The 14931-nt window shown below is 33.2% G+C and overlaps 1 protein-coding gene across 3 annotated transcripts in view; it reads right to left on the bottom strand.

Annotated features, from left to right (window-relative positions):
* Positions 1 to 4468: 4468 nt before the first annotated feature.
* LOC135143719 (synaptic vesicle glycoprotein 2A-like) overlaps positions 4469 to 14931 on the bottom strand; it is a 31368-nt gene continuing 20905 nt past the window's right edge. For 2 of the 3 annotated variants that reach the window (XM_064075630.1, XM_064075631.1), the window contains exons 2-4: positions 13648 to 13934; positions 12751 to 13597; positions 4469 to 5112 (exon numbers count right to left, since the gene is read on the bottom strand). In XM_064075630.1, the coding sequence (XP_063931700.1) occupies positions 4476 to 5112; positions 12751 to 13597; positions 13648 to 13756 (1593 nt within the window). In that variant the 5' untranslated portion in view covers positions 13757 to 13934 and the 3' untranslated portion in view covers positions 4469 to 4475. Of the gene's footprint in view, positions 5113 to 12352; positions 12529 to 12750; positions 13598 to 13647; positions 13935 to 14931 lie in introns of those variants that run through there. The other variant, XR_010282886.1, reaches the window with a different exon arrangement.

Below are 14931 nucleotides of genomic sequence, written 5' to 3' on the forward strand. Positions count from 1 at the left end.
ATAATTTCGATATCTCAAAGGGCGATTCCGGAAAAACGGTTGCAGTTATCAAAGAAACGAAGCCGGAAATGAATTCTAGAGCTCGAAATCAACAAGAAAATGTATTTAGTTGAGTTTCGAAAATGTCAAAATTTGACCGAAATTTGAAGAAGGGGGGACCGTTCGAAAATTTTCACTTAAAAAAAAGTCATCTAAAATTTCTGAAAAAAATCATGGATGTAGATCTCGACTTGCTGATTCCAAAAATATAGAATGTTTAGGGTCACGGAACAAAATTTTCGCTAGAATCGGTAAGAAATGCGAATTTTTGAAGATTTCTAAAAATTTCGATATTTCAACGAGCGATTCCGGAAAAACGGTTGCAGTTATCAAAGAAACGGAGCCGGAAATGAATTCTATAGCGCGAAATGTACAAGAAAATATATTTTGTTGAGTTTCGAAAATGTCAAAATTTGACCGAAATTTGAAGAAGGGGGGACCATTGGAAAATTTTCACTTAAAAAAAAGTCATCTAAAAATTCTGAAAAAAATCATGGATGTAGATCTCGACTTGCTGATTCCAAAAATATAGAATGTTTAGGGTCACGGAGCAAAATTTTCGCTAGAATCGGTAAGAAATGCGAATTTTTGAAGATTTCTAAAAATTTCGATATTTCAACGAGCGATTCCGGAAAAACGGTTGCAGTTATCAAAGAAACGAAGCCGGAAATGAATTCTATAGCTCGAAATGTACAAGAAAATGTATTTTGTTGAGTTTCGAAAATGTCAAAATTTGACCGAAATTTGAAGAAGGGGGGACCATTGGAAAATTTTCACTTAAAAAAAAGTCGTCTAAAAATTCTGAAAAAATTCAGGGATGTAGATCTCGACTTGCTGATTCCAAAAATATAGAATGTTTAGGGTCACGGAGCAAAATTTTCGCTAGAATCGATAAGAAATGCGAATTTTTGAAGATTTCTAAAAATTTCGATATTTCAACGGGCGATTCCGGAAAAACGGTTGCAGTTATCAAAGAAACGAAGCCGGAAATGAATTCTAGAGCTCGAAATCTACAAGAAAATGCATTTAGTTGAGTTTCGAAAATCTCAAAATTTTACCGAAATTTGAAGAAGGGGGGACCATTGGAAAATTTTCACTTAAAAAAAAGTCGTCTAAAAATTCTGAAAAAATTCAGGAATGTAGATCTCGACTTACTGATTCCAAAAATATAGATTGTTAGGGTCACGGAGCAAAATTTTCGCTAGAATCTATAAGAAATGCGAATTTTTGAAGATTTCTAAAAATTTCGATATTTCAACGGGCGATTCCGGAAAAACGGTTGCAGTTATCAAAGAAACGAAGCCGGAAGTGAATTCTAGAGCTCGAAATCTACAAGAAAATGTGTTTAGTTGAGTTTCGAAAATGTCAAAATTTTACCGAAATTTGAAGAAGGGGGGACCATTGGAAAATTTTCACTTAAAAAAAAGTCGTCTAAAAATTCTGAAAAAATTCAGGGATGTAGATCTCGACTTGCTGATTCCAAAAATATAGATTGTTTAGGGTCACGGAGCAAAATTTTCGCTAGAATCGATAAGAAATGCGAATTTTTGAAGATTTCTAAAAATTTCGATATTTCAACGGGCGATTCCGGAAAAACGGTTGCAGTTATCAAAGAAACGAAGCCGGAAATGAATTCTATAGCTCGAAATCTACAAGAAAATGTTTTTAGTTGAGTTTCGAAAATGTCAAAATTTGACCGAAATTTGAAGAAGGGGGGACCATTGGAAAATTTTCACTTAAAAAAAAGTCGTCTAAAAATTCTGAAAAAATTCAGGGATGTAGATCTCGACTTGCTGATTCCAAAAATAGAGAATGTTTAGGGTCACGGAGCAAAATTTTCGCTAGAATCGTTAAGAAATGCGAATTTTTGAAGATTTCTAAAAATTTCGATATTTCAACGGGCGATTCCGGAAAAACGGTTGCAGTTATCAAAGAAACGAAGCCGGAAATGAATTCTAGAGCTCGAAATCTACAAGAAAATGTATTTAGTTGCGTTTCGAAAATGTCAAATTTTGACCGAAATTTGAAGAAGGGGGGACCATTGGAAAAATTTCACTTTAAAAAAAGTCGTCTAAAAATTCTGAAAAAACTCAGGGATGTAGATCTCGTCTTGCTGATTCCAAAAATATAGAATGTTTAAGGTCACGGAGCAAAATTTTCGCTAGAATCGGTAAGAAATGCGAATTTTTGAAGATTTCTAAAAATTTCGATATTTCAACGGGCGATTCCGGAAAAACGGTTGCAGTTATCAAAGAAACGAAGCCGGAAATGAATTCTAGAGCTCGAAATCTACAAGAAAATGTATTTAGTTGAGTTTCGAAAATGTCAAATTTTGACCGAAATTTGAAGAAGGGGGGACCATTGGAAAATTTTCACTTAAAATAAAGTCGTCTAAAAATTCTGAAAAAATTCAGGGATGTAGATCTCGACTTGCTGATTCCAAAAATATAGATTGTTTAGGGTCACGGAGCAAAATTTTCGCAAGAATCTATAAGAAATGCGAATTTTTGAAGATTTCTAAAAATTTCGATATTTCAACAGGCGATTTCGGAAAAACGGTTGCAGTTATCAAAGAAACGAAGCCGGAAATGAGTTCTACAGCTCGAAATCTGCAAGAAAATGTGTTTAGTTAAGTTTCGAAAATGTCAAATTTTGACCGAAATTTGAAGAAGGGGGGACCATTGGAAAATTTTCACTTAAAAAAAATCGTTTAAAAATTCTAAAAAAATTCAGGGATGTAGATCTCGACTTGCTGATTCCAAAAATATTGAATGTTTAGGGTCACGGAGCTAAATTTTCGCTAAAATCGATAAGAAATGCGAATTTTTGAAGATTTCTAAAAATTTCGATGTTTCAACGGGCGATTCCGGAAAAACGATTGCAGTTATCAAAGAAACGAAGCCGGAAATGAATTCTAGAGCTCGAAATCTCCAAGAAAATGTATTTAGTTGAGTTTCGAAAATGTCAAAATCTAACCTAAATTTGAAGAAGGGGGGACCATTGGAAAATTTTCACTTAAAAAAAGTCGTCTAAAAATTCGAAAAAAATTCAGGGATGTAGATCTCGACTTGCTGATTCCAAAAATATAGAATGTTTAGGGTCACGGAGCAAAATTTTCGCTAAAATCGATAAGAAATGCGAATTTTTGAAGATTTCTAAAAATTTCGATATTTCAGCGGGCGATTCTGGAAAAACGGTTGCAGTTATCAAAGAAACGAAGTCGGAAATGAATTCTAGAGCTCGAAATCTACAAGAAAATGTATTTAGTGGAGTTTCGAAAATGTCAAAATTTGACCGAAATTTGAAGAAGGGGGGACCATTGGAAAATTTTCACTTAAAAAAAAGTCGTCTAAAAATTCTGAAAAAATTCAGGGATGTAGATCTCGACTTGCTGATTCCAAAAATATAGAATGTTTAGGGTCACGGAGCAAAATTTTCGCTAGAATCGGTAAGAAATACGAATTTTTGAAGATTTCTAAAAATTTCGATATTTCAACGGGCGATTTCGAAAAAACGGTTGCAGTTATGAAAGAAACGAATTCGGAAATGAGTTCTAGTGCTCGAAATCTACAAGAAAATGTATTTAGTTGAGTTTCGATAATGTCAAAATTTGACCGAAATTTGAAGAAGGGGGGACCATTGGAAAATTTTCACTTAAAAAAAAGTCGTCTTAAAATTCTGAAAAAATTCAGGGATGTAGATCTCGACTTGCTGATTCCAAAAATATAGAATGTTTAGGGTCACGGAGCAAAATTTTCGCTAGAATCGGTAAGAAATGCGAATTTATTTATTTGAAATCTACCGATTTTAGATTTCTATTTTCGAATTAAATGTTTCGCACACTTCAAGATTCTTTTTATTTCCGTCGTCGAATCGCATTTAAATCGTGGAAACTACCAACATCCTAAGCTCGACATTCTTGAGCAATTACATCGCCAAACGTACACTTGCAAAAATCGCCGTTATTCATAATTACTGACTAATAAATGCAGCGATTAAGTTAATATTCAAAGCAGTGAAGTTAATGTTTCAGTCGATCAAACTTCCGTTGCACTCTCCGAAAAAATGCTCTTGTTAACACTGTTCAAACAACAGTTAAAACCGTTCGGTACGTATTCTACAGATGTAGCTAATATCTGACAAAGTATTATAAACATGTGCTTAGTTAAACAGACTTATGACAATGAAAAGGTAAGACACAAATATTTATGGCTCTGAAACAACGACTAGCTTATCTAAGCAACGAACTGCTTTCCTTATTTTTTAATGTTTGTTAATCCCTCTGCACACTAATTAGTGGCTGCAGGTAGCCACAAGTGTTGATTTTCGGATCAAGTTACCACATTTTGGTTCCGCTAACACCGGAATTGGTACTTTTTGAAATCAAAGTAGACAAAAGTATGTAAAAAAATTTAATAAATACGCCAAGTCTAGAATTACAATTTGGTGTCAAAGTGTGTGACCACTGCCACTTCCACCACTTTCCTCTTCTCTCGTTCCCCCCCACTCCCTCTTGGGATAAAAAAACACAGTCCAGCCCCTATTAACACACTCCCAGCGACCACAAAAATGGGAATTTCGCACCTCCGATCCATCCACAGCCCAAAAACCAGATTACTAGCCATAGCCCCCACCCTCCCAGCACACATGGTCAAGCAAATGGCCATAGCCCCCACTCCGGTCGGAAACAACTCCACCACAACCCCTCCTATGGTCATATTTGCCGTCACCATAGCAGCTTGAAAAACCGAAGCCACCACCAGATTCTGCCAAGCCGAACTCAACCAAAAAATCACCATGGCGCTCAACCCCCCCACCGACATGGTGGCGCACGGGATGACCTTGAGGGGGATTCGCGCCGCCAGCCACCCCGAGGCGGCGTTGGCCACCAGGGAGGTCACCCCCATGATGACGGTGCTCTCGATGACGGCGGGCTCGAACGAGGGTTTGCAGGTTTTGGTGTCGTTCAACAGGGCCAACTCCTTCACCGTGACGGTCCTGTTGGGGTGGAGGTGGTGGAAGCGCTCGAAGCGGACGAAGAGCTCGGGGAGCCACCAGCCCAGTCCAAACACTCTGGAAATGTTTGAGGAGTTATTTTTAGTGCGGTTTGTTCTGTCAAGTTTAATCTTTTGGAATTGTTCTAAGGTTCGAAGACGCGTGATTTTGATTTGTTGGGGTATTACGAAGAGTATGTGTTTTGGGTTTATTTGAGTGGAGTTGGAGGAAAATTTTCGCACGGTGTTGGCTCGAGCGGAAAGTCATTGTTTGGATTGGGGATTATTGTTTATCTGGACAGCGTGTGGCTACAGTGTTGAGACGAATATAATTTTTTGTGATTTATGGAGTGTTTGGGGATATTTTTATTTTTGGAACTATTGTGGAGGTTTGTTTAAATATTTGGTTTCTCAAAAAGATCTATTTGGACATGTTGCGAAATAAAATAATTTACAAAGAAAAGCTGAAATTATTCAAAAGTATCTAATCATTATTAATTGCAATAATGGTTAATTTGATTTTTTTTTGGAATCAGACTCATAAACGACAACTAGATACTAATACTAGAGAATAACAGAGAGCTGAATGAAATATGATCCTATATTTTTAAAAATCTGATAATTAACAATCATTTAGTGATTTTCAGTTTACATTAAATGCAACTTTCGCCTATTTTATGTACTCTCTGATAAGGCTCACAATCGCTTAAAACTGGCACTGTCGCTTCTAAGTATTCTCTGATTTTATTACTACAAACTATTAAAATTTAATAAAGACGGTGAATCATTTTTCGCGTTTTATCAGAAGTAGGTCAAGATTTTTTAAATACTTTTGTCGAATTAAAGATTTGGTTCTAATTATCATGGTGTTTACGGAAGATTTAGCATAGTTGTAAAGCATTTATTATTTTTTATAACCTTTAAATCTCCGGATTATTTCACTCGTTATATAATTTTAGTAAGTGTGAAACACTCGGCAATGAACCTGCTAGTGTGGTAAAGATCACATGCTCGATCTTGGAGTGTGACAACCTTTTTTTAACACTTTCAACTATTTACTGTGTTATTAAACACTAATTAATGTAATATTGGTGATATAATTTAAAATTAAACTAGTTTTTTAAATACTTTCAATAGTTTTAAAATTAATGACGTTTTAAAATGGCCTTTAGAGAAAAAGTAGTCAAATTTTATTTTAAAGTAAAGTATTTTTTGACTCAGAAGTGCGACAAAGAGTTGCTATAAAGCTTTAATTTCTATTTAAAATATTTTTGGTAAAAGCTGCTTAGTTCACAAAAAAAGAGCCAAGTACTTAAATATCGAAATTTTGAAAACATAAATGTTGAGGTTTGAACGTGTAAACTACAATAATATAAAATAAATAAATAGATAATCTCCGAACTATCGAACCGATTACTTTCAAATTTTAGGATTGTCTTACTAACTGAAATTTGTTTACTTACCTCCTTGTTTGGAATTTTAAATCTTTAAATTCGAAAAATATAAGAAAATAACATTTTGAGAAAGTAGCCTAAAAATTCCTAGAAAATTCTGGTCGAAAAGCATAACTTATATTAATGATCCCGGGCCAATATTTTCCAAATATTCGATTTTAAAGTCACATTTTTAATTTTTAATTAATTTCCCAAAAACTGTTATGTTTTATTTTGGCTTTGTGGAAAAAAAGTTGGAATTCTCGAAGAAATGAAGCCGAAAAAACATGTTCTTTATATAATTTTTGAAGGTACTCAGAAAAGGATCAAAATTTTCATAGGGAAGAGTATTCAAAAATTGACTTTTTGGGAAAATTGACGAAAAATCTATAAAATTGTGAGAGGTATGTGTACAATTTAACAAGTTGTATCGAAAAACATGGCCTGTTGATAGTCCTGGACCAACATTTTCGGTTTCAAAATCGAATTTTTGAATATTCCAAAAACCCAATTTTTTTTTATTTTTGACATTTTCGGAATTTTCAAAAAAATGAAGCCGAAAACAATTACAGGAGGGTGGAAATCTACAAAAAAAATTATTTTGCTAATTTTCGAAAGTGGTTAAAAAAGGTCTAAAATTTAGTATCACTAGACCAACTCAGTTTTTGGAAAAATTGCCAAAAAGACAATACAAATTTTTGAAATATATATATCATATATCTGGGTGTGCTGATTCCAAAAATATAGCGTGAATGAGTTTCGAAATATTCAGTTCCAAAGTAAAATTTTTTAAATATTCCAAAAATTATCATTCTTTTTCATTTTTATTTTCGATAAAGTTAAGCCGAAAATAATTTCTTGAGGGTGAAAATTTACAAAAAATCTTTCGGTAATTTTCGAAAATGGTTAAGAAAAGTTCTAAAATTTCGTAAGTATACGAAAATAGAATTTTTGGAAAAATTGCCGAAAAGACAAGAAAAAATTGTGAAATAGATCTCGGATTTTTGAAATATTCGGTTCCAAAATGAAATTTTTAAAATACGCCTTCCAAAAATTGACTTTTTTGCACTTTTGGGAAAAAGTTCCAAATTTTGAAAAAATGAAGTTGAAAATAATTTCTGGAAGGTGGAAATATACAAAAAAATTTCTTACTGTAATTTTCGAAAAAAAGTCAAAAATTTCGTTGTGTCAAAAAATTGAGCTTTTGGAAAAGTTGCTAAAAATCAACAAACAATTATGAAATCTAGATCTCGATGTGTTGATTCAAAAATACAGTGTGTTTATAGTCCCCGAGAAAGATTTTTAAATACATACATATTCCAAAAATGAACATTTTTTTTTTATTTTTGGCACTTGGAATTTCCAAAAAAATGAAGCCGAAAAAAATTTGTGGAGGGTGGAAATCTACAAAAAAGAGTTTTTCGTTAATTTTCGAGAGTGGTTAAAAAGGTGTAAAATTTCGTACGTATATAGAAAAATTTCCAAAAGCGGTTGGAATTTTCGAAGAAATGGAACTAAAAATAATTTCGGAAGGGTGAAATTTACAAAAAAAATTTCGTAAGTATAAAAAAATTGAATTTTTGAAAAAATTACCCAAAAGACAAAACATTGTTGAAATAGGTCTCGGTATGGTGATTCCAAAAATATAGTTAGTGTGTTTATAGTCTCGGACGAAGATTTTCGAAATATTCGGTTCCAAAATGAAATTTTTTAAATACACATTCGAAAAATTGACATTTTTTGGCGCTTCTAGATACAAGGTTGGAATTTTCGAAGAAATGAAGTCAAAAATACTTCCTGAAGAGGGTTGAAATTTACAAAAAAAAATCCGTAATTTTCAAAAAAAGAGTCAAAAATTTTGTTAAGTATCAAAAAATTGAGTTTTTGGAAAAGTTGCAAAAAAATTAACAAGAAATTATGTTGATCCAAAAATACAGCGTGTTTACAGTCTCGGAGAAAGATTTTTTTAAATATTCATTTTGAAATAAAAAAATAAATCCTAAAACTTGCCGTATTTCAGTTTCAAAAAAGTAGGAATTTTCAGAAAAATTAAGTCGAAATTAATTTCAGGAGGGTGGAAATCTACAAAAAAATCTCTTTCGGTAATTTTCGAAAGGGGTTAAGAAAGGTTTAAAATTTCGTAAGTATCAAAAAAATTGCGTTTTTGGAAAAGGTACCTAAGAGACAACAACAAAATTTGAAATATAGATCTCGACGTGATGATTCCAAAAATATAGAGTGCTTACAGTCTCGGATGAAAATTTTCGAAATATTGGGTTCCAAAAGGAATTTTTATAATATTCCAAAAATTGTCATTTTTTTTTAATTTTTTCGCTTCCCGAAAATGGTTGGAAGAAATGAAGCCTAAAATAATTTCAGGAGGGTGGAAATCTATAAAAAATTTCTTTAGGTAATTTTCGAAAGTAGTTAAAAAAGGTTTAAAATTTCGTAAGTATCAAAAAAAATTGAATTTTTGGAAAAATTACCTAAAAGGCAACAAAAAAATTTGAAATACAGATGTTGCGATAACTCGAAGGACCAATTGTAATAAATACAATAAAAATACGGTGGCGCTTGAATATGTATATTTGTACGATGTTAACAGTCTCAAGTCCAAATTCTTACTCTCCTATTTTTACAAACTATACCTAATTATAAAGACTTGGCCCCACAAAAGGGTGCCGCACCCTCACATTGGGTGATTAAGAAATTCGCTGCAGTCGGGTGAGAGAGCCGCCGTGCAGGTGGCTCGAACAACAGATCTCGGTGTGGTGATCCCAAAAATATAGCGTGCTTATATAGTCTTGGAGAATTTTCGAAATATTCGGTTCCAAACTCAAATTTTTAAAATATTCCTAAAATTGAGATTCTTTTTATTTTTGGCGATTCTGGAAAAACGGTTGGAATTTTCGAAGAAATGTAACCGACAACAATTTCTGAAAGGTTGAAATCTACAAAAAAAAATTTGCGTTACTTTTCGAAGTTAAAAAGAGTCTAAAATTTCTAAGAAAAATTTTTCTATTTTTTCACAATAGATATTCAAAAAACTGACATTTTTTATTGGTTGCGTTTCTGAAAAAACTGAAACATTGAAAAATTGAGATATCAGAAAATTTAAAACGGAAGACTGAAGACTTGAAAAATCGAAATCAAAAATCGAAAAATTGAAAAATTGGGGCCCCGAAAAATTGAAAAATTTCTAAATTCAAATAACGAAAAATTTAAAAATCGCAGCATCGAAGAGCTGGAAAATCGAAAATCTAAGACGAAAAACCGAAAAATTGAAAAGTTGAAACATCGAGAAACAGCATCAAAAAATCGAGAAATCAAAAAGTTAAAAACTCAAAAAATCGAAAAACAGAAATTGAACTCGATCGAAATCTCGATTAATCGAATAATTTAGAAACCGAAAAATTAAAAATTTTAAAGGACGAAAAATTGAAAAACTGGTAAAATCTAAAATTTAAAAATCCGACAAATTGAAAAAAGAAATATCGAAGAACTGTAAAATCGGTAAATCTGAAATTTTAAAACGTGAAAAATTAAAATATATCGGAAAATTGGAAAACTGAGAAATCAAATGATCAAAAAATAGAAACATTGTAAAATCCAAAATTTAAAAATCGAAAAATTAAAAAATGCAGAAATCGAAACTACTAAAAATTCGAAAAATCCGAAAATTGAAAAATCGCAACATCGAAAAATTATAAAATCGAAATTCTGGAGACGAAAAATCGGGAAAGACAAGATCAAAAGATCGAGAAATCAAAAAGTCGAAAAATCAAAAAATTGAAAAACTAGGAAATTGAACATTCCAAACTTCGAAATCTCGATTTCCTTAAATTTTTCGTTTATTCACTTCTTCGATTTTCCGCTTTTCTTTTTTTTCAATTGTTCGGTTATGCAACTTTTCGAATCAAAAAAATTCTAAAATAATGGAACAGCGAAAAATTGTAAAATGAAAACTTTCAAAAATCCAAAAATCGGAACTCAAAAAAATGGAAAATTGAAGAACCAAAAAATTCTAAAATCGCAAAAATAATCAAAAAATGGGAATGTAAAATCCAAAAACAATCGTTAAGCATCAAAAAATGGGTTTATGGAAAAGTGGTTTAAAAGTCAACAAACATGTTTCAATTAAATCTCGGTGTGCTGTTTCCAAAAATGTAATTTGTTTATAGTCTCGGACGAAGATTTTCGAAGTATTCTGTTCCAAAGCCAAATTTTTACAATATGCCAAAAACTGACATTTTTTGGCGATTTTGGGAAAACGATTGGAATTTTCGAAAAAATGAAGCCGAAAACAATTTTTGAATGGTGTCAATCTACAAAAAAATTTCTTTCGGTAATTTTCCAAGTTAAAATAAAATCTAAAATTTCCAAGTATAAAAAATTGAGCCTTTGGAAAAGTTGCTTAAAAATTAACAAAAAATTCTGAAAGATAGATCTCGGTGTGCGATTCCAAAAATATAGCATATTTATAGTCTCAGACAAAGATTTTCGAAATATTCAGTCCCAAAATCAAATTTTCACAATAGACGTTCAAAAAACTGACATTCTTTTATTTTTTGCGTTTCTGAAATAGAAAAATTCCAAAACTGAAATGACGAAAAATTGAAAAATCGCAGAATCGAAGAGTTGGAAAATCGAAAATCTAAGACGAAAAATTGAAAAATTGAAAAGTTGAAACATCGAAAAACACAACATCAAAAGATCGAAAAATCAAAGTTGAAAAGCCGAAAAATTTAGAAACCGAAAAATGAAAAATTTTAAGGGACGAAAAATTGAAAACTGGTAAAATCTAAAATTTAAAAATTAGACAAATTGAAAAAAGAAATATCGAAGAACTGTAAAATCGAGAAATCTATAAATCTGAAATTTTAAAACGTGAAAAATTAGAATATATTGGAAAATTGAAAAATTAAATCAAATGATCAAAATATAGAAAAATTGTAAAATCCAAAATTTAAAAATGCAGAAATCCAAACTACTAAAAATTTGAAAAATCGGAAAATTGAAAAGTTGAAAAATCGAAGCCAAAAATCGAAAATTTAAAAAATCGAAAAATTGAATAATTGGGGACCCGAAAAATCGAAAAATTGAAAAATCGGGAAACACAAGATAAAAAGATCGAGAAATCAAAAAGTCGAAAAGTCAAAAAATCGAAAAACTGAGAAATTGAACATTCCAAACATCGAAATCTGGATTTCGTTAAATTTTTTGTTTCTTCGGTTCTTCGATTTTCCACTTTTTCGTTTTTTCAATTTTTCGATTACTTACTCAACTTTTCAAATCAAAAAAATCTAAAATTGAAAAATAAAAAATGGAACAGTGAAAAGGTGTAAAATGGAAAATTGAAGAAACAAAAAATAGTAAAATCCAAAAAAGCATCAAAAATGGGTTATTTTTTAAATATAAATCTCGGTGTGCTGTTTCCAAAAATATAACTTGTTTATAGTCTCGGACGAAGATTTTCGAAGTATTCGGTTCCAAATCAAATTTTTTAATTATTCCAAAAATTGTCATTTCTTTGGCGCTTCTGGAAAAACGATTGAAATTTTCGAAAAAATGAAGCCGAAAACAATTTTTGAGAAGTGGAAATCTACAAAAAAGTTTCTTTCGGTAATTTTCGAAGTTAAAAGAAAATCTAAAATTTCAAAGTATAAAAAAAATTGAGCTTTCTCAAAAGTTGCTAAAAATCAACAAAAATTCTGACATAGATCTCAGTGTGCTGATTCCAAATATATAGCATATTGAACATAATTTATTCCCTCGCAACGATAAAATAAACCAATTCTTCACGAAGCGACATTGAAAAAACACAAACTTTACAAAAAAAAGTGCTTATCAAGAAATATTAACCCAGCCTCAATAACCCGTTCATACCTTGTGACCGCGCAAAAACCACTGAATCATCAATAAAGCAGTCGAGCATGTGACCAAACTGGAACTCCAAGCAAATTCCTTCCAGCAAAATCCCATTTTCACTTTAATTACGAAACGATCAAACCATGCAACGAAAAAACAACGTCATACCGTCTCATCGTAAACAAAAACATTAGACAAAGTCTGCCAACTCAAACACGTGAGTCCATTATGAATGATGTAGCCACCAAAACACCATAATCTTTGTTTTGCAAACAGAACTTGCATTTCAACATTTTTTTAATACTTTAATTCAATGTAAAAAAATAGTGGCATAAATCAGTCTAAATCGGAGAAAATATTTTCACAAAAGGGAAACCGAGACAAGCGGGTTTTCAGTGACGTCACGACGAACTTACCCAAACATGTTGGCGAACATGATACTGGTAGACAGGAGGGTGAAAATGAGCAAGGGTGGCTTGAACAAACTCTTGAACTGGTTGTACATTTCTTGCACTTTTCCTTTACATTGTCGACTAAGTGGATTTTCGTTGCGTTGTTTTAATAAAGTCTTGACTGGGAAATCCTCTGGTTGTTGGCCTGTATTTGTGGCAAAGATTTTCCTCAAAACTAAAAGCGCTTTCGTTGAGTCGCCTCTAGCTAGGAAAAATTTCGGGCTTTCGGGTAGCCGCAGGAACCAAAACCCGACTAAGACTTCTGGTACTACCAAGATGAGCATAAATAGTCTCCATGGTGTGACTATGAAAAAACTGCCCATACTGAATGACAGTTCCATGGGTAGAACGATCCACGCTAGAAGGGGTAGCAGAAGCCACGCCCCCGTGAAAAACACCCCTGAGTAGCAAATCACCGAAGAACGACACTTCGCAGGCTGGAATTCTCCGAGGTACGAAAACACGATGCTCCCGGGCCCCCCTATCAAAAACCCGTTAAAAAACCTGCACAGAATCACTCCGACCATCGACCCATTGGTCGCACCCAGCACCGTCACGGAAGCGTTGGCCAGATGGGTGAACACCAGGACGCTCCGTCTCCCCTTAGCGTCCGCCAACACCCCCCACAGGAAGCTGCTCAGCACTCCCCCGACCAGAAAACCCACGTTCAGCAAACTCAGCTCGAAGGACGTGAGTCGTAGCTCGCACTGGGCCGCTGGGAAAATATAAGCGGCTAACCCATTTTGGAAGCCGACGCAGATTATGCAAATTGCACAAGCCGTGAAAGCTTCGTAGTGGAATTTACCGTAACCTGAAATTTTTTGCAAGAAGTGACGCAAAATTCTTAGAAAAAGTCCGTACCTGTTAGAAGGATGGCCTTGTCGAAGTCCACTGGGTCGCACATTTTTCCACTGCCCTCGGTTTTTTGTTTGATGGATTGGTTAATTTTTGCATGATGGGTCGGTTTCATAATCAATTGTTTGTTTAGCGGAGTTTGCAAACATAAGTGGTTTTGGGTGTTAATGGGGTTAGAGGGGCTTGGGAGGGGAGCTGTTGTGTCGGGGGTTGCAAGGCGACTAGGCTCATTTTTCTTGAGAAATTGTGTTTTCTTTGCGGGAGGGATAAATACGGGGTGGATTCTGCCAGTGCTGGAGAATAAACTATTTTTCAATTTTTGTTTCGTCACTGATTGTTTGACTACCCAGATAAATTTCGAAGATGGTCAATGTGTAGTTTCAAGACAATTTTGAGATGACGTCATCAGTTCTTTGTAGGGTATTTAGTAAAAATTATAGTCTTTATCAGTCGATAATGTCAAACAAATTAGTCTCCGTCCTTATGAAAATATATACAAGGTGTTTGATATAATAAAAAATCAGAACCGCAATTGGAAACGTTAAATTACTATAATTTCAGAAGAAATGGATCACGTGGGTCAAGGTTAAGGCTACCAATCGCCAAATAACTTTGACCAATGGGTGAGAAATAATAGATCATCATTAAAGAATGTTGACCTTGACATACAATACTTTATAAAAAAATAAATTTGTTACATAATTAAAAATGGAAAACCACGTAAGTGTAACTGTTCGAATCGACCCATTTTTCAATCGATGTAATTACCCAGCATCTGCAGCAAATTCCATAATCTTTCTCACCATTTTACGACTTTTATGTCCCATCCCACTCTCCGCCCATGCACGTATTTTTCAAAACGCGCCACAGGTTGTTGACTGCTCATAGTTTACAAATATTTACGTACGTGCAGCCACACCCCTCTTTTATTTCTAGAGAGTTTTCCGACTTTTAATCCAATCACATTTGGGAAAACACTGGGACAAAATAAATGAATACGTAATAACAGAGCCAGAATCCGTCCCTGATTAGTGTCCCAGTGTCAAATTAAACAACAATAATAAAAATAATCCATTCAAAATGGTGCGGAGAAAGCCCGATGAAAGCACCGCCGCAGGATTTCCCACCCTCTCGCTTAAAGGGTTGCTTAGGTATCTTCCGGGAAAAATCAAAACCTTGAAAATTAAAATTGAAAATTTGGATACTTCTAAACTTGAAAATTTAGTAAACTATAAAAACGAAAAATTGAAAAATTGAGAAATTGGAGAATCTGACATTTGTAAAATAGAA

Source organism: Zophobas morio, unplaced genomic scaffold (genome assembly GCF_036711695.1).
Source record: "Zophobas morio isolate AGI-343-1 ecotype UQ-CSIRO unplaced genomic scaffold, CSIRO_AGI_Zmor_V1 ptg000074l, whole genome shotgun sequence".
Classification (NCBI taxonomy): domain Eukaryota; kingdom Metazoa; phylum Arthropoda; class Insecta; order Coleoptera; family Tenebrionidae; genus Zophobas; species Zophobas morio.